The sequence below is a fragment of the Caenorhabditis remanei genome, chromosome III (assembly GCF_010183535.1).
Source record: "Caenorhabditis remanei strain PX506 chromosome III, whole genome shotgun sequence".
NCBI lineage: Eukaryota > Metazoa > Nematoda > Chromadorea > Rhabditida > Rhabditidae > Caenorhabditis > Caenorhabditis remanei.
Window position 1 is genome coordinate 3,412,345 of NC_071330.1, and position 20,189 is coordinate 3,432,533.

The 20,189-nt window shown below is 41.2% G+C and overlaps 2 protein-coding genes across 2 annotated transcripts; both read left to right on the forward strand.

Annotated features, from left to right (window-relative positions):
- Positions 1-462: 462 nt before the first annotated feature.
- GCK72_008831 (uncharacterized protein) lies at positions 463-4,970 on the forward strand (the record flags this gene model as incomplete). Its single annotated transcript, XM_053727070.1, has 7 exons — positions 463-551; positions 596-692; positions 740-1,817; positions 1,885-2,127; positions 2,182-2,433; positions 2,486-4,453; positions 4,837-4,970. 7 exons carry the CDS (start codon positions 463-465, stop codon positions 4,968-4,970), a joined length of 3,861 nt encoding a protein of 1,286 aa, XP_053586647.1.
- Positions 4,971-9,229: 4,259 nt separating this feature from the next.
- On the forward strand, positions 9,230-15,531 carry GCK72_008832 (uncharacterized protein; the record flags this gene model as incomplete). The annotated part of the gene is made up of 13 exons (XM_053727071.1): positions 9,230-9,285; positions 10,274-10,367; positions 10,418-11,161; positions 11,845-11,927; positions 12,548-12,655; positions 12,700-12,799; positions 12,851-13,668; positions 13,716-13,793; positions 13,842-13,907; positions 14,458-14,544; positions 14,601-14,750; positions 15,289-15,381; positions 15,429-15,531. The coding sequence occupies 13 exons, from the start codon at positions 9,230-9,232 to the stop codon at positions 15,529-15,531; spliced, it is 2,580 nt and encodes an 859-aa protein (XP_053586648.1).
- Positions 15,532-20,189: the final 4,658 nt, after the last annotated feature.

The window sequence follows — 20,189 nt, forward strand, 5'->3', positions numbered from 1 at the left end:
TATTTTTTCACAGTACACCATCACTCCAAATCGTTAAAAAAGTGTTTGGAAACACTTACTCAGCCAGCATCTTCTTTGTTTGTATTTTAGAAAAAATTCTAGCGAAAGTCTTGGAAAAAGATACTTCAAAATCACAAGACTGCAACTTTCTGCTCGGTTGGCAAATCACTTCTCATCCATCTACCAATCGCTTTTAGACCTCCCTTAAAGTTATCTAACTTCTTTCTATTTCATTGATTACTTCCTTCTGAAAGATTTTTACTAGCTGGAGCTGTGAATGGAGGGTATCAAAAATGCACTATACCATGGAAAAACTAAAAATGTGAGGATTCTAATGATGTTTTCAAGTTTCGCTAAAAAAAGAACTAGTTACGATAGTACCTTTTAATTGAGTGATTCATTCAATGAATAATAATACTGCTCATTTCCAGAACGGAATACGAATCGAAGAGAAATTACTACATGTGTAATTTCCACACTGGCGGAAAAGAGGGTCATTGCACTTTCGTCGGAACATTATCATCGGTCAACGAACATTTCAGTGTTCACACGTAAGATTCCAGTTTTTTCCATTTTCTGATTCCCAAATTTTCAGCGGCGTTTACCTCTATCACTGTTGGGCTTGTGAGAGCTACTTCAGCGAGAGATGTTATTTGATAGGACATTTGGGGAAAAAACGATGTGACATACGAGTGAGTCATTTCTAATCAGCCGACAGTTACAAAAAATATTATTTCAGAATTCGTATCTAATTGAAAATAGATATGAAGACGAAGAGTTTCACAGGAAAGCGCGCAACGTCTTCATCAGAGCAATTTCTAAAGAGGAGTACTCTGAAGCGGCGGAGAGAACGAACCTCCTGAAAAATAATGATTTCCTTCCATCGTATTTTGCAAGGGAACCTCCTTACAAAACAGCAAGAAGAGCTCATTACCCGGAATTTGTAAAAAGAGCACAGCTCCGATCGCGAACAACAGAAATGGCTCTAGCTGCTCAACGCCACCGTGAGATAGATCCTGCAGAGCATCGGAGAATCCATCAAGACCAGCAGCCAATGGACACCTCTCCAATTGAACCGGATTTCTCGGAAAACGGACTCCAACCTCCAGACTACCACCCAGCCAACAGAAATTTGTCGAGCGGTTTCTTTTCTAGCGAGCAGACTCTACGATTGAAGCCCATCCAACGAAATGTTCATCGCTCCCAATCTGTCACTTTGAATCACGCGGTGATTGAAGAAGTTTCACTGAATGTTCACTTGGATGAGAGACCAGTTGAGCAATCGGCTTCAATCAACAATGTGACCATATCTCAGGCTCTTCAAGATAGTCTTTCCAACTCGAACGAAATGGGACCTGAATTTGGAAGACTACGTGAAATAGTGAGAATGATTGTAAGGGAAGAAGTCAATCAAACAACTACAAACCAGCATAAAAGTTTGGTAGAAGACCGTCCACCACCAAATGCAACTTCAGTTGAACCTGTTCCTGTTGTGACTCCGACATCAGGTCAAAGTGTTCAACCGAATCCTACTTCCGTCCAACAATTCTCTGATGAGCATCTTATATCAGCTCAAAGCATTGCTCAGATACCACTCCCAGCTCCAAAACCTGTTCCACAACAACCAGCTCAGAACCATCAAAACACCCATCTAACTCAACCACCGCTGATCTATTCTCAAGACCCGATTCCAGCTTCTCAACAACCGCCTACAGGACACCTACCCCCTTTCCATCCTCTTCGTATTATGGAAAGAACTAAACAGCTCCAATACACGCAGCCTGCTTCAGTTGTCCTTTCCCTCCCTCATCCACCAGGTACTTTCCCTGTTAGAGTCAAAGTTCCTGGCTCAATAATTGATATTGATAAATGATATAATTCCAGCCCCACCACCGACTAACTGGTTTGTTCCAGTTCAACAATACTCTGCTGAGCCTCCTGTACCACCTCAAAATGCTGCTCCTCAGCCACCAGTCTCCACTCCAATACCTGTTCCACATCAACCATCTCAGAACCACCAAAATCCACGATCAACAGATCAGCCGATCTATTCTCAAAACCCAATTAATGTTGCTCAGCAACCGGCGCCATTTGCTCCAGTCGTTACTCCTCTTTCTAATGCACCAGGTACTTTTTCTATTAGAGTCACGGTTCCTATCCCAACAATTGATATGATTTCAGCACCACCACCGACTAACTCGTTCGTTCCAGTTCAACCTGCTCCTGTTGAGCCACCTGTCTCACCTCAAAATGTTGCTCAGGCACCAGTCCCCGCTCCAAGACCTGTTCCACAGCAGCCATCTCAGAACTTTCAAAACCTCCACTCAACAGCCTCGCCGATCTATTCTCAGAACCCGATTCCCGTCTCTCAGGAGCCTGCTACAACAGTACGCGGACCTGATCCAGCTGCTGCTCCTCTCCCTCATGCACCGGGTATTTTCCTGTTAGAGTTACAATTCCTCCCCAACAATTGATATGATTTCAGCACCACCACCGACTAACTCGTCCATTCCAGTTCAACATGGTCCTGTTGAGACTCCGGCACCAGCTCAAAGTGTTCAGCCGAATCCAACTTCAGTCGAACTAAATTCTTCTGAGCCTCATGTATCAGCTCCAAGCATTGCTCAGATACCACTCCCCGCTCCAAAACCTGTTCCACAGCCACAGGCTCAGAACCATCAAAATCCACACTCAACAGAGTCGCCAATCTATTCTGAATACCCTGTTCCGGTTTCTCAGCAACCGTCTACAGTACATCCCCAAAGGATTATGGAAAGAGCTCAACAGCACCGTCTCGTGCCTCCTACTCCAGATGTCGCTTCACTCCCTCATGCACCAGGTACTTTTTCTGTTAGAGCCACAGTTCGTGTCCCAACAATTGATATGATTTCAGCACCACCACCAACTAATTCGACCGTTCCAGTTCAACCTGCTCCTGTTGAGACTCCGGCATCAGCTCGAAGTGTTCAACCGAATCCAATTTCAGTCCAACTGTACTCTGTTGAGCCTCTTGTACCACCTCGAAATGTTGATCAGCCACCAGTCCCCGCTCCAAAACCTGTTCCGCAGCCACATGCTCAGAACCATCAAAACACCCATCTAACTCAACCATCGCTGATCTATTCTCAAGACCCGATTTCAGCTTCTCAGCAACCGTCTACAGGACACCTCCCCCTTTTCCATCCTCTTCGTATTATGGAAAGAATTCAACAACACCGTTTTGCGCCACCTACTCCAGTTGCTGCTCATCTCCCTCATCCACCAGGTACTTTCCCTGTCAGAATCACAGTTCCACTCCTAACAATTGATATGATTTCAGCGCCGCCGCCGACTAACTCGCCCGTTTCCTGCTCTTCTCCTCAACCTGCAACCACTTTTGATGCTCCAATCGCTGCTTATCCGCCTCCACCTCCACCTGCAGAACCAATTGAGGAAATCCCACTACCACAGAGTCCCCAGAGATTTTCTCCACGGCCGTTTCCTCCAATACCAGTGCGACCGTTCTCTCCGTCATTGTATTTTGTTCCACTGGATCTCTGGAACCAAGTTCCTGCACCAACATCCCCGTCAAACGACAGTTCTACTCTACAAGCCCAATCTCCTCCTCCCATAAATTCTATACAGTCTCCACCACGTTCTCCAGAGGACGACGATAACGACTCTGTAAACGAAGAAATCGCTGAGAGCTACCGAAGAGCTTCAAGAAAAAGAAACCGAAGCTACGGAAGCTACGAGGACGATCCAAGAGATCCAACGTGGTCCCCGAGTCAGAAGACACGCCAAAGATCTCGTTCACGATCTGAAAGAACCTCTGGTCGCGAGAGAAGCAAGAGTCGTCGTAGATATGAAGACGATCCGACTTATATTCCACGTGAAGGAGAACCTCGAAGACCGAGGAGGAAATTCTACCGAACTCGTTCGAACTCTAGACATGGAGAGCGGCTAGTGGAGCAGGTCGTCCATGAACCTATACCAGAAGCTATGGAACAGAGAGACGTGTCCCCGGAGCCGGAGCAAGTTGATGGATTACTTGGATCAAGGGAAAACCCAGTGGTGTTAAGTGACGATGAAGAGAGCATTCGAGATTCCTCTCCAGAGACGGATGTAGTTCGAGAACATGACGAATACCAACTAGGATCAAGAGAAATGTCAATTGATTCTAGATCAGATGAATCGTCACCAGAACCCGAGATTGTTGAAAATCGAGTTGAAGACCAACTAGGATCAAGAGAAATGTCCCTGGAGTCAAGTATGTCACCTGAACCTGAGCAAGATCCCGTTCGATCATCGCGTGAATTTACACTTGATTCAGTTCTTTCGGTTTGCCCCGGAACACCACAAGCCTCTCCAAAACCATCATGGCTAGACCAATTTTCTCGTCCTTCTCTTCCGCCATCTCCCTCGTCACAGAGAAGTGAGAGACCAGCTCAAATCAGTGAAAACTCTTATCGAGGTTAGTTATCTTTTGTATGAAAGGGTGTCGGGCAAGCCTGCGAAAAACCTTAGGTAACACTAGATCCGTTTTAAGATCAGTAGTTGTCTCTAAAGCTCCAAGAGCATGGGTGCTCTGCTGGACTGGGTACAAATCATTAATCAGTATAATTTTTAAAAAATGGGAGCGACATTAGAGCAACCTACTTAAAACCTTTCACTAGGATGCGTATCTAATAGAGTGTTGAGCGGAATTCCGCCTTAAAACTTTTACGCTTTTTGCCTTCCGCCATTTCAAAAACCGCATTTGCACTCAAACTCGATTAAGTTTGAGTTTCGCGCTAAATCTAGCGGGCGGCATTACTCATTTCAAGAACTCCCCTACAACCGTGATCCCCTTTTCAGCAAGAAATCTCGAGATAAGAAGCGGCGCAACCGCTCTTGCTTACTACTCAAATTCGTATAGACAGGGTGGTTTGCAAACGAGTCCGCAAGACTACCTTCAGCTGGATCGAGCCCAGAGAAATAATCAACAATAAATCATTGGGATGTTCCCTTCACACTGTTTCATATTTCACAAACGACCGCCTGAAATATTAGCGGCTCACGCCTTCTTACAACTGCGCCCCGCCGCAAACGAGAGAGTATCGGCGAGAGACGCAGAGTTTTTTCTGGCGCGAAGCAGATTTTCACCATTTTTGATCTATTTTTGCATAATTTTCTCTCGGAAATTGGCAAATTTTAAATTAAAACTTGTGAAAATAGATCAAAAATGATGAAAATCTCTTTCGTGCGAGAAAAAACTCTGCGTCTCTCGCCGATACTCTCTCGTTTGCGGCGGGGCGCAGTTGTAACGAAGTTGCTCCGCTAATATCGATCAACCTCATTTCTCCGTCTCCTGTGCTCTTCTGTAATCTAATTTTTAGGAATCCCTCACCTCATTTCAGTCCACTCTGTGTACTTTTTCCAAACTCTAATGGTTTTTCAAAATCATGTGAATTCTATTACTCGTTTGTGAACAACCCTAATTTTTTACTACATTTATTTCTATACCTATTGGAACTGTCCTGACTCTCTGTCCTGTTGCCTATCAAATTCTGAATTACCGTTGTCCTCCATTTAATCACAATTTAAGTTCCATTTGCTTATTAGTTATTTCCTCTCTACTTACTTAGTGTCCTCAGAATAAAGCTTGAAACAGAAATTTTCTAATGTACGTTTTTTTTTCATTTCAACGGGAAAAATCCCTCTTGCCTATCTATGCCTTTCCGTATTATTCTTTTTATTTCTACTGATTTTTCAATTGAAACGGTAAGTGTATTCCTTGCTCATTTCCCAAAAATCCAGAATTTTTCAGATGAGTCGGCGTATTCCTACTGTATGGAGCTGTTAGGCGGAGCTTGAGGTAAATTTTTTCCGTGTTAGGGAGTCACGCTTTGAATTTATCACGAGGCATAAAAAGCTGTTTTTCAGGTGAGAAAACAAAGAGGAATTGATGTGGACTCCGCCGGCTCTGATGAAAACATAAAAGTTTCTTGAAAGAGTGAATTGTATCAGGGAGGTTTAATAAAACTTCAAAAACGTATTTTTATTACCCATCCGCCGGTGGCTGCCCACTCGCTCAAAGTTCGGCCCGGGGTCGCGGAGTGGGTCTCGCTGCGGAATTTCGATTTACGGCGGCTCTCTACCGTACTTTACCCATAAAAAAGTTTTACACTACGATTGTCGCGCCGAGACCCACTCTGCGACCCCGGGCCGAACTTTGAGCGAGTGGTCAGCCACCGGCGGATGGGTAATAACACTAATAAAAAAATGGCATAACAAAAAAAAACTATGCTCATTAGTATTTACTACTTATTTTTTGTGGTCTAGACTACTCCATTATACGTTTTTCGTTCCAACATCCACAACTGATAAACTCATCATTGAAAAAAAAAGAGTGGCTCTCTTGTTTCACTGATAAGAAACAAAAAAATTGCACTGGTACTACCTTGCACCGGTTCTCTATTCCTCTCTTTCTTTTTTCTCACTTCTCTTCTTGACCCGACGGGGACACCAACTGCCGTAGGGAATAGGAAGATAGGAGACGGTTGGAACATCTTTTTAATCTACATCATTTTTCAATTGCACTTTTCTGGAAGTCAAGTTTTTCTTACGTTTAGTATAAGGCGGTAAGGTGGCATTCATCTTTCTTTTTTTAATACTACCGTAACCCGGAGCCAAAGCCGAAGCGAAATTTTTGCACATTTTTACTGGAGAGACCCTTCTGAAACAGTTAGCCTCTGAAAATTCAACTATCCTAACTAGTGGGACCACCAATTTTTGAGATTTTATTGCCTGAATTGAAAATCCTTCAAGGTTAAGCAAACTTAATATAGGCGAAAACTAATACTACTAAAAATGACAAATTGTTCGATGTTGTTAGAAAAAAACTCGTCTTAATTTTTATTAAGACTCTGTTTTCACCGAACATATTAAAAACTGATAAGAAAATTACATCGTTTGATTTTTTCTCACCATTAAAACAGAGCAACTGGCGCTTGAAGGGGAGAGAACAGAATTTTTTTCAACTTTACAACGATATGGAACGTCGAATTAGAGATACCTAAACGAACAAGCATGTTTCAAATAAAGTTCAGATTATCGAAATCTCAGAAACAATATTGTTTCAATTTGGTGTTCCGAGAAACAATAAGTATTTCATCAAGGTATTCAATCTTCTCAGTTTCACATTCCATTTGACTCTTTCTTCGACCATAAAAACTTTGTGGCGGTGGTCTGTTTCTTGTGAATTTATATATTTCGTTTTACGATCGACAATTCACATAAATTTTGCTTTCGAAGGGGGCAATACATTTTTCCTTTTTCCTTTTTTCAATTGATGAATTGATATAAACATGGTGTGGAGTCAATTTTTGTCTTTGTTCTATTGTTTTTGATAGTGGGTTTTTGATTTGGCAAGGAATGTTGGAAAATTTGAACTTCATTTGCTAGTTTAGTTCTGTTTCCAGAGAATGAAACCCAAACAACACATGTATGTTATATGTCTTACTTAGTCTATCTGAGTGTCCACCGAGTCCAAAAATTTCAAAAATTAGTTCTGAAACATACCGAACCACGTTTTTACGGCCTTCAGCTCATCTGTATGTCCAAATGTAGTTGAAATCCTAGAAATCTGAAACCTCTCTCCGTGTGCTCGTTGATTCCAGATGTCCTACATTCGCCACGTTTTTGGGTCGCCTCCCCATCTTCATTTTTCAGGATTCGCTGCTCGGACGGTGACTGTGGCTCCAAGCTTTCTTCCTTGCATCCTTGCCATCCTTGCCTATGCTTCACGTGCGCTCCAAATGCTTATTTGGCACCATTTCTTGCCATATATATTCTACACTATTAGTAGGTCGCCCCGAACTGCGACTTTCTCTACTTCAAGGTATTATTTATCTATGTTTGTTACACTCCTAATTACACTCTTCTTCTCTTCCTTGAAATTATTCTTCTGATCTCACGTTCTCGGCATTCCGAGTTTTTACCCCGTTTTGATTCTATGCACTTCCGACCAATCCCCACATATTCTCTTATTTCATCATGCACCACTCCATTCCGCTTGTTCTTCCAGCAACCGTACTCCTCCCCCTTCCTCTGATTCATCCATGTCTCACTCCCCCACCTAACACCAAAATTCTTCGAGAAGAAAGAGGAGTCAGCCATCCACTCTCCGATAGCTGACGTGTCCCTACAGAGAGTCGACTTTTCCTTGACTTGACCTTTCCCCTCTCTCTGATATTCTCTCCCCATTTTGTTGCTTTTTGGAGTTGAAACCCAAGGACATCAGATGCAATGGACACCTGTCACAAACTTTCTAAAAACATTGTCTAACTTTTTTTCTGTGGTTACGGTAATCTTATGTTTTGACAAGGTACAGTGACAGGTGCACCAACAAAAAATCCCACACACTCCTTCTTGACTCTCTGCCCTAAAACTTATATGGGGCTTGGTTTCTCCAGAAGCTCCGCCCACTTAGCATCGCATAGATTTGCTAAACTCTGTCGCAGAAAACAGAAAGGATGCAAGTGTGATGGTTGCAATGTCGCATGCTTTTTTACATGTATTTGCGGCACGGTTTCTTCAAAGCTCCGCCCACTTCCTACCGCATAGATTTGCTTAACGCTGCCGCAAAGAATATCACAAGTCTATTTTGTACAGGAAATTTTTTTGGTCGTCACTGAAACACTCTTTTGCCCCTGGGGAATCACACGCTTGAAGATCGTTGTTACCGCGGATTCACTGAGTTACAACTCGTTTAGATTTCGTCGTCTCGGCTCCAAATATTATTTTCACGGGTGGTAGGCTAACTGATCCCTTATGCAACTTACTTTTAACGACCCAATAAGTTTACGATGCCCCAGATCAATTGACTTTTTATACTCTTCTTTTCTCTCCTCCACTCCTCTTTCTTCTCCTTCTTTTCTGTATAATTTTTCTCTGTGAATTGACGCTCACCGTGCTATATCAGAGCAAACAAATGCAGTGCTTTCAATGTAGAACGTGGGAATTCTCATTTGAGGACATCTCTCTTTTTACCTTTTTTACTTTCTCCATATCACAAAACATGTGATGTAATTCAGGTCAAACTCAATTCGTCGGCTTTGTCGATCAGATCAACACACTCACGTCTTCAATTAGCACAAGCAGTGATCAAAAAATCAGTGAGTTATTATAATTTACATTGTGATTGCTCATATATGTGGACGATTTTATAAACTTTGATTGCTTCAGATTGACCCCCTGGAAGAGCAAGATGGCCAGCTGGATGGATACGAAAAACTACAATAATAACTTGGCGGAGGAGAATGCGTGAGTGTAATAACATACTTGTCATCGGGGACTTTTTCTCAAAAGTGTACCAAGTTAAGCTCAAAAGATAGATGTTTTCATACTTGTCAAAAATCGGGCCGGGCCGGAATTTCTCTCGGCCCGGCCCGGCCCGTCGGCCCGGATTCAAAAATATGTACACATTTTATAGCACAATTTTCTGAAATTTTTCGAAAATTTAGAGTAAAATGCTTAAATTATCATACATACATATTTACCTTTTTATTGAATTTTGAAGTTTTATTCGAAAACTTTTTTTTTCAAAAAATTTCCAAAAAAAACATCAAAATTTCCAAAAAAAACATCAAATTTTCAAAAATGTTTCAAAAAATATTTCAAAACTGGCCGGGCCGGGCCGAGTTTTTTCCTGACTTTGGCCCGGCCCGTGACAAGTATGGATATTTTGAATTGTCCTCAAATTGTCCAAATGAGCCTGCGTCCTTGTTTGGACTGAATGACAAATATGCTCAATAGTGTATTGCAAATTAGTTGTGGAATAATGGATTTAATAAAACCTGCAATAACGGTGCACACACTTAGATGAGATCAGAGCATCATATCCTGACCGAATTCGAAGCTAGGGAAATTGTTATATTACTGAAATATTCAGTAAATATCTATTAATAGTTTGTTAATTGACAACTTTTTAGTATCTCTTCTGGGAACCGAGATATACCACGGTTCTGAGTGCGCCATTTGCATATGTATGGTTTTATTTCAAACGTACTAGTGGCTTGAAAGTTAGAAAGGTATATGTAGATGTTTCTAAACTAAAGAGCAGCATTTACAGTCTAGTTTTTCTTTCAGAGGCAGTTTTCATGATTTGAAAAAATGGTTCGTCTGCACGTACAAAAAGCAACATGGGCGCAGGGAATGTGGATTCTACGGAACCCTGCCTGCGATAAACGAGCATTTTGCGGAACACACGTGAAAGCGAATTGATCTGCATATTGTTAAAATTCATTTTCAGAGAATGCTACGAATTTCGTTGTCGGAAATGCGACAACTTATTCGTGGGGCAGATGGAGTTTTCCAAGCACAAAGGAAAGGAAAAGTGCCTCGCGGTAAGGAATTATTAGAGTCCAATGAATATAGGTATATGGAATAATTACAGCAACAAGCAGATCTCATGATAGTCGAAAATGACTACAGGATGAAGAAAACCGATGAATTTCTTCGAAGTATTTATATACGAGCGGCGAATGAAGAGGAGGAGGGGAGAATTGGACAGAGCAAAGATAGTCGGTTCTACGATTGGGCGTTTGGGCCGAAGAATAGATATGGAATGTCATGGAGGCAATTCCGAATCTATCAAGAAACTGTTGCATATTATGGCCACTTTTCAAATGGATACTCGTTCTTCCCAGCTCCACCGGAATCAAGCAATGGTCACTTCACATTCCCGATTCTTCCCCCTCCACCTCCACCTTCAGCTGTTCCATCAACAGAGAGTGATCACTCGTCACGAGATCAGTCCACAGGAATCGATCCACTATATCTGACAGATGAATGGCATGTGTATCCAGAACCACCATCGGTGCCTTCAGAGACACGTCCAATATCGCCAGCCGTCGCCAAGGATTCTGTGGAATCGACACCAGGATACGGTACTCGTAACGGTAGTCCTCTTGGCTCGGAGCACCAAAGCTCACCGCAACATAATGATGATGTAAATGTGCTCGAGAAACGAACACTATCGATTCCTCAGTTTGGTACCTCTGAGATTGCACTGGAACAGAAGAGAAAGCGACCAGCTCCCGGATCATTGAGAGAGCTTCTTCAAAATGTTGCTGACAACGGGGCATCCTCTTCAACGGAACCGAGACCGCAGTCACCTATGGATCCGCCACACGGGACAGTACGCCGCTTGTCTATTGAACGTTTTCAGTGAGTGATAGTGTTTTCAGTTATTGGACTCTTCTGTAATCTTAGCAGATTCTACAACTTTGGGGGGGGGGGGGGGGGAATGAGCGCAGTGCTAATATTTAGCGGTTTTGTTTGGGAAAATTACTTCCAGGTTAAACATTATTTTCCAGCACAAATTGTATTGGTGTCACAGTCTCAAGCAGTACAAACCTTGTTTTCAGAGAACCTGCTGCCTCCGCTCCAAGAAAACGAATTCGTGGCACAACCAGCTATGACGATTGATGATCCTTTGAATTTTTCTTAAGATCTTTTTGCAATCCTCCCATTTTTCCATTTTCATACTCTCTTCATTTCTTCAAACTCTTCAAACTCTTGACACCTCTCTTACCTGACTCTTCTACTCATTCATTTTCTAAACACTTCACAACTCTCCTGCCAAGCAGGACCATCTGGTATTAATACGTTTTTTGACTCTCAATGAGATTATTAGGACGCAACTTAAGCATATCAACTTGCCTTCTTCCATTGCCGTGGCTTTTTCTTTCATTGCCGTGATATTTTTCCTACATTCCAAAGTTTCCTAAATCTCTGTTTTCTATGTGTCTTTCATTTTTCTTTTCCGTTTTTATGCATCGCGTTTTACTGTTTTGCAATAATAATGAAATATGTTTTCAGATCTGGTCCACGACTTCACTTCTCACCTGCGTTGCTCTTGAGCACTGGAGCTGCCACGCCATCATTGCACTCATCAGAATTCGGTGAGTTTTATTTAATTCAAATGTTAGGTATCGGAGAGAGAAACTTTAATATTTTCAGATAATTTGATTACATCGACTCCCCATCCATTTCGTCTGGTAGCTAAGGAAAAATGAGCTCGTAAGTGTTCCATATTCGTGTTCACCAGTAGGAACTGTCGTGCCTCGAGCGCGCTTGCATGGCCTCGCCACTCGGAAGCTTAATCTGTCGAGTCTGTTTAGAAGTGCATATAAAAATGATAAAACATTTATCCGCTTCGCGACCATTCTTTAGATGTCCTTTGAATGTTGCCGAATAAAAACTCCAAACGATTTATTGTCTCTCCACCACACTGTTAACCGATATTTTAAGCACACTGTTATACGACATAATAGAAAAAATTTCGTTTTTGCACCGTTGAGCACCTACCGTACTACCGTACCCGCGAGCCGGGAGCCAATAGAGTGTTTATGGGTTACTAAAGACCCGTAGTACATGTTTGTATAAAAATGCGAGCCCTAACTTCTTTACAGACTCTAGGCCCCTATGTACTATGACGATGCTCGAGTCTTACAGGGAACGCGTTATATATGAAGATAGTTTAGAAATAACCGAACAAAAATTAACATTATTCATTTTCCAGAAGCTCCCAAGAAATCCTTTTCCAATGCACCATACCTTTTGGAACAACAGATAAAGTATGCGAGTTCATTGGGAACACCTCCGAAATGAAAAAGCATAGGACTCAAGAGTAAGAAACGATTAACTATATTTGTATAATGTAGAATGTTTTAGCGAGCATTCTGTATTTGAGTGTATGCAATGTTGGGAGAAGTTTTGTTTAAAAAAGGACATTAAAAATCACCAAGAGAAGCAGTGGTTGAAATGTTATAGGGTTAGTGTTAAACTTGAATACATTCTAACTGTAGAAGTCTCATATTTGCAGGGAAAGTGGACCGCTTACATGGTAACGAGTGTAGTGAGCATTGACGACTACCCAGCTGTTAAGGGGATGTACCGGCAAGAATATGAAGGACCAAGAACTGTTTGGAAAGGACCAGTTGATGAAAGGGATAATAAACAATGGCAAAAAAAGAATACTGAAATGGATTCGGATATTTCCAGTTACAACAGAAGATTTGGAGCAACTCATTACACTCCAACATACAATGAGCCTTCCACAACTTCACAGACACCCGAGAACATCTACACTGGATCAAAAAGAAAAGTTCTTCTCACAACTCTACCGGTTCTTCCACAAGTTTCTCAAGCTGTCCCAATCGACATCGCCCCAGGACCTCTTCAAGCTCCACCTCCTTCATCAGATGATTCAATGGAAGTCAGCCCGGAACAGCCTGATTTCGAGATGTCTCCTGAGTACGATCCCGGAACTTACGATCCGATACCGGTGTCACCAACGTACGGCAGTCCTATGGATATCGTCGTATCTCCCGCTTCAACTCACAAAGATACAAGAGACGAATATCCGCCGATAGCGTCATCTCAACTTCTCACACCTTCTCGTTCAAGCTCCCCGGAGAGCATCAAGGGAGATTCGGTACCCTCGTCATCCACTTTGAAAAAAACTGATGTGTGTGACAAACCGTCTTCTAAGAGACAAGCTGACATACCTCCTGCCAAAAAGCGTCGTCAGGAACTGGAACAGACCGATATATTGGGTTCTATCATGAAGAGCATCACTCGTACTCAGAGCACAGATCAACCAAAAATTATGAAGAAGACATATGAGCAAAGGGACCCAAAGTGAGTTGAAGAAAATTATAACTTGACACCAAAAAAATGGATTTCAGGGGCTTACCAAGACCGATCTGCCCGAGTGAAAAGATGCTCAAGAGGAGCATTTCAAATTCAACTGCATTCGCTTCAATGTAAGGAGTTTAGATGGCAAATAAGCGTTAAACTTTGTTTATTTTCAGGAATCTTTCCGAAAAAAGAGAAGCTCAATCGACGTCGTGTGCCAGTCGCCGCCAAAACATTGAGAGGTGAGATTATTTTTGTAAATAGATATATTACTAGGAAAGAATGAAAGGCCGCCCAGATTTTTAGCTTGAAAATATATGTATCTTGCATAATGGAAAAACGTCACAGGTAAAGCGCTGTAGGTGAGTGGTAGGCGAGCGGTAGCTGAAGTTCCGCTGGCAGGCGAATGGTATTGGAATGGTAGGCGAGCACCGCAAGTAGGTGAATAGTACGCGAGCGACAGCTTGGTGTTTTTGGGTGGAAGCGGTGGTTTTACGGTAGCACTCGTGCACCGACTGTGTCCGTTTTTGTGGCGAAATATCGCGGTCGCGGAGTTGTCGGATTCTAGGCCAGGGCTTCCTTTCGTACAGATCTCGATAATATTTATAGGGAGTATTCTAAAATAAGACCCAGAATAGAGGGGGACCGCTGCCCAAAAATTGAAAAATGGAGCGCTGGTAGCTTACTGGTAGGCCGCCCACAGACGTGTGCGTTGTTCCCCTTTCGCATGCCAGCGGTCGGCAGATAGCTTACCGCTCGCCTATCGCGCTTTACCTGTGGTTCCATCTTTAGACAAACTTCAATGACTGGTCCAACCACCTCGGCTACTCCACCAACTCCAACTCCAACGAGGCGAGTGACTTTCAAGGAACAATCACCGTGAGTAATGAAGATTTCCCTTTGCCAGGTAAATAAACTAAGTTTAAAAGTTACAGGGCTCCCGAAAGCCACATGTTCGAAGATCGTTCTCTGACCCAACAACTAATCCCACCAACCTCGAGAAATGATGGAATCCCATCAACACCGAGTGCTTCAGAAATTCCTGTGCCACCAGCGATGAATGTTGCATTCAGGCAGGAATCAGCGTGAGTAATTTAGACAGCGGTATTCCCGTTTTTAAAGATGTGGTGCTGACCTTTGATCAGCACTTTCAGAATTGGTTTGATGACTTCTAGCTATTTAGTAGATTATGTTTCAGTTTTGAAACGGGAAGTTCTGGTTCGGGCGCTTCTATTCATTCCTGAGTTATAACTCAACAAAACTCGTCCTCTAACTAATAACATACCTAAAAATTGTAATATAGGCGCATGCGCCTCTATTTTTCAACTTCCTGCCGAAATTTTCAACAAAACTAACATTTTCTCTGACAAAATTACACGAAAACCCCAAAATTTGCAGTATTTTGAACGAAAATGAAGGTTTTATTCAGTTTTTTTTCACGAACTTTGAAAAAGAATGGTTGAAAACCAGTAGAAACATTTCAAACGTATTGATGGTGCGCCTCTATTACAGGGTGCGCCTCTATTATTCAAACCGCCTTTTAGGGTTCGCCTCTATTAGAAGGCGCCTCTAATAAAGGGGCGCTTCTATTACAGTTTTTACGGTAACTCAAACTTTTTTCAGACAACCCACAAAAGCTGACGAAATCCTGACTACTACGAATTCTTCACAAAGTCCAGCTCCACCAAAAAAACTCAAAAAGAAAAGACTACCACCGTGAGTTATACTGATGTGATATAAACTAGAATTAAAATTTTTTTCAGACTAGACATGAGTCGAAGGGCATACAGGACAGGAAAACCAGTTCCCTACTATGAAAGTGATAGTGATAGTGATGAAGACAAATACATCACACTCAGTGACTAATGGCAATCGGTAAATTGTATTCACTACTAAAATAATTCAATCAATAGACTTTAACTTTGCCTTGTTAAATCGCTCCCTTCCTTCCCCTCTCTCCCCATCTCGGCTATTTTATTCATTTACTACTCTCCTTCTTTAATTATTTCTCAACTTCATGAGTTCTCCCGTTTTTCCTCCTGCTATTTGGTTCGTTTTCTTAATCTAGTCCTTCCACCTAAACTTTGCCTGAGAAGTTAGTTAGAACCATCCCGAGTGGCCAACGAGGGAGATTTCTAGACTGAAATCTGGAAGGCTCTGAACTAGAAATAACTAAGAGTATGAATCCGGGTTAAGAGAGTTTATTGAAATAGATAAATATAATAAGAGGTGACATAAGTTAATTATGAGCGGTGAGTATTATTGTACTCCTAGTGACCCGTAGCCAAGACCCAACCTCGTTGGGTTCTTATTAGAGACTTTTATAGTGCTCTGACTATAGTCTTGTGTCACTCCCCTGCGGCGTCATGACGCCAGTAGGACGTCGTATGGCACTCTCTTTGCTTCTTCATCTTCTTTAAACTCTTTACACCTATCTTACTTGACTCTTCCACGCCCATTCACTTTCTAAACTTTACAAATTTCCTGCCAAGTAGGACCATCTGGTATTAATGAGTTTTTTTAAACTCTCCATGAGATTATTGGTGTGCATTGCTTGTCATACTTCTAGCCGCTCTACCACGTGTCCCATATTTCTCTTCGTGGTTTTTTAACTTGAGCATTTCAACTCAGTTTATTACACTTCAAACTTTTTCTTGTTAGTTCAATTCTTACTTTTTCCAAAGTTTCCAACATCCCTTTTTTCCATGTGCCTTATATTTTTTATTTTCCATTTTCATGCATCATGTTTTACTGTTTTATAATAATAATAGTTTTATTAGTCCTTCTACCTGAGTCCTAGACTTTATTTGAACTCCCCCCTCCATTCATTATAGCAGCTGGTCTGTTTCATATCGGTTTCTAGATACTTCTCGTTCTCATACAATGTCTGTGAACTTTGTCTTCCTTTTTTCGTTTTTCCTGTACAAATTATGAATCTGTGCTCAACTGTTTCATTTTGCACAACTTCCATGGGTGTTTAATAAATAAATATATTGAAACAAATCATTATAAACATATATTTAAAAATAAGTTATAACGTTCCAGAACCGACTGAAATTACTCGAGCCTTATGACAAAAACCAAATACTTGAGATCGAAGTTGTTTCGAATATATAAGTAGAATCATTGGGGTTCTGGAATAATTTAGAACATTTTGGCGGTGACTTTAAGAAAAAACTCACGCCAAAATCAAAATATCGAATGCAATATACTGAAATGCATACACGGTTTTGAAGTATTTGTCGCGGACAAAGACGAAATAGATTTGAAAGCATGAGTTGAGAATAAAACATACTGATATACAAATGGAAGTTGAGCAAAGAGTTCTTTCGATTGACTTGATTCTTTCGGAAAGACGGCAGAGGTAAATGAGAGTAATTGCAGTTGATATCAGAGTTATCAAGATAGAAACAAAGTGAATTATAAGGAAGAATAAGGAGAGACTCGCCTGGAAACTAATTGTAAGATTGACAAAGAGTAGTTGGGATTGTGTTGGAATTTGAAGACGAATTTCAAAATACTGTTCGTCCAGAATTGTCTAACAGGGTTGTGGTTATTTGAGCACTTTTAACTTTTTTATTTTCACGTACGGGTGCTTGCTGTCTAGGGGTGGAGACTGTGTGTTCTGTCTCGTAAATGTGACATGCCTTTTTGAGTTTCCCGATACGTACGGGCAAAAACTAAGTGTTGCGTTTCCCGGAAGCTTACAAGGAACAAACTTACATATTAATGAGAACATTTCAGACACCTTTGCTTTTTTTGTTTCAATGTTTTCAGACAGGTGTTTCACTAATTAACGTACCCACTCGAACCGCCTCAAGTATCCAAATGAAATACCGCCATAGATATTTATAGCAAACGGACGAGATATCAGTATGTTCCAGATAACAGTGAAAGGAGACAATACGACTATGACAACCATGAAAGGGGTAAAGCATTTCCACATCTGGAGTTGAAAATTATCATGAAAAGACAGAAAACCTTGGGACACTCACCCTACTATACCCAAGTGGGGACAAGACACAAGTCATGCGATTGATAGTTGCGAAGATTTGAATGCATAGTTTTGCGACTCGGAGATAATACGGCTGGACGAATAAGTATTGTTGAAAAATTGAAGGAACAGAAAAGAGGTTGACAAATGTGGGGCATAGTGAAGTTATGTAGATTATAGGGCGGTCGAATAATGTAGAAGCGAATAGTAAAATAGTGTTCTAAAAGTGTGTTGAAGCAGGAAGACTTGAGCTCTGTTCTGTTCTAATATTTTCATAATATGAAAACTTAGGGATAAATGTTTCTAGAATTTCAACAATAACCTGATTTTATTTTCTGAATCCTGCAAAACTCTTTGTTTCTTAAAAGTCTTCATAGCATGTGGAAATTCAGCAATAATTCCCATACTTATTGAATTTCAATCACCATCTTGAAACGGTTGGGAATCCACAGATTAATTAAAAGAAATGGGTGTTCTTGTTCAAAAGATAAAATTTTTAAATTCGGCCTGTCTCATATTGTAATGAATGTTTTAGCATTAGGCTGGTTGTAAAAATTTCTAGAAATTCCATTTCGTTATTATCAGTTCAGGAACTCGTGTCAGGGGGTGTTAAATTCGCATATCCTCCCCCAACTCTTCAATAATACCCCGTTGGTATGGTCGGTTCAAATGGGCGTGGCTTAGGTGTCGTTTCGTGTAAGTTTCGCGTGTCCGCACCCGTTTCTCAGAGATGTATGGATGGATTTTCGAAATTTTTTTTTGATCGATTGGGAAGTGAATGTAGATGCTCACGCCAAAATTATTTTATGATTGGAGATGTTTGAAAAAAGTTATACGGAAAAAACTTCACTTTGAGTCCAAAAAAAATAAATTTTTTTCAACTTTCCGTCTTTCGTGTGGGGTTAGTTTTGAGGTTACGACCACCAAAAGTATATAGCTTTTTAGAGGAAGACTGTGGCTAAGTGGAGAAAAAAAAATTATTCGGATATCTCTTTTCAAAAATTTTTGAGGAACCGGAAAGTGAAAAAACTCCAAAAACTCAGAAAAGATGTCCCAAAGTTTGGCCGTTAATAACTTGCTTCATTTTTAACCTTTTTTCAAGATTCTTTTTTTGCCAATCAGCAAATCGATGCCCCATCATTTTTGCAAAATTTGGTAATGATACCATTCATGACAGCTGAGTGATAAGATGATAAGTGAAATTCATTTTTTTTCGCTCGAAAAAATGGTGTTTTTTTGACTTTCCCTCTTTCGTGTGGGGTTGGTTTTGGGGTTATGACCACCAAACGTATGCGGCTCAATAGAGAAAAATCGTGGCTGATTGGAAAAAAAAAATTATCTGATTATCTCTTTTCAAAAAAAAGTTACAAGCGAACTGGTAAAAATTTCAAAAAATTGTAAAATTTTTATTTTTTTCACTTCCCTCCTTATATCTCGGGTTGTATTGTAGATTTTAATTTGAAACTTTGTAAGTATATGTAAAATTGAACTGGAAAAACAATAAAATAAAAAGATTTTTGATCAGAGTGACCGTTTTCTCAGGACACCCCGTCAAACACGAAAAATACGCTAAAAAAGACGACTTGCCGACCGCTCCCGCTCATTTCTTCCGGCGCCTGTAGCGCGCATAGTTTTGAGAAATTATTGGTTCTGACAAAAATATATGACGTAGAAAAAAAATCTGAACAAACTGATATAAAATTTGTAATACTTTTAGTGAAAAAATTTTTCAGGAGGCGTTTTTTTCCTGTTTTTTAGGGGTTTTTGGCCCGCACTGAAAAATTTTTCTACTGAAAATGTTTTGCTTTTTTGATATGTTGGTCAGCTTGGAATTACCTAATGGAATATATAAGTTTCAGCGGAATCGGTCCGGTGGGAACTGAGCTGTGGAGAAAACAGCTTTTGCACTGCGTTTTCGGGCTGGGGCGCGTTTGGCGCTTTTTTCTCATTTGCTTTTGAAGACCCGGGAATCATTATTAACATGGGAAACAGAGCCGAAGGCCCGGTTATGTTCTGGGAAAGGGTTTCAGGCCCTGAAACTCTTGAAAATCTGGAAGAACAGGGCCGGAGGCCCGGGGCCGTAGGCCCTGAAACTGTTGAAGAACCTGGAAACTATGAAAGCACCTGCGGTACTTTTACCATCAGTTAAATAAAATCGGATTATCACCATGACGTCACATGTGTCCCCACAGGGTGGTAGATTTACAATTTTGCCGTGGTGAATTTCAGATGTGTCCCCACAGGGTGATAGCCCACTGATAAACTTCAGAAGCTTCGCGCCTCGCGGTACCCCAGCCTCTAAACTTCAAAATCTTATAACTCGGCTCAAAATTGTCGTAGAACCTTCATCTTACTACCATTCGAAAGCTCTTCACTTGCCTTTTGCTTGGGTCACATAAAATCGAAAAAGTCAATTAACTTGGTTGAAAATGGTCGTAGAACAAAATTTAAAAGCTTGCTGGGCACTGCGCGTGGGGCGAAGCCCCACCTAGCGGAGCCCGCCGGGAGGCGGGGGACGCTAGTCCACCAC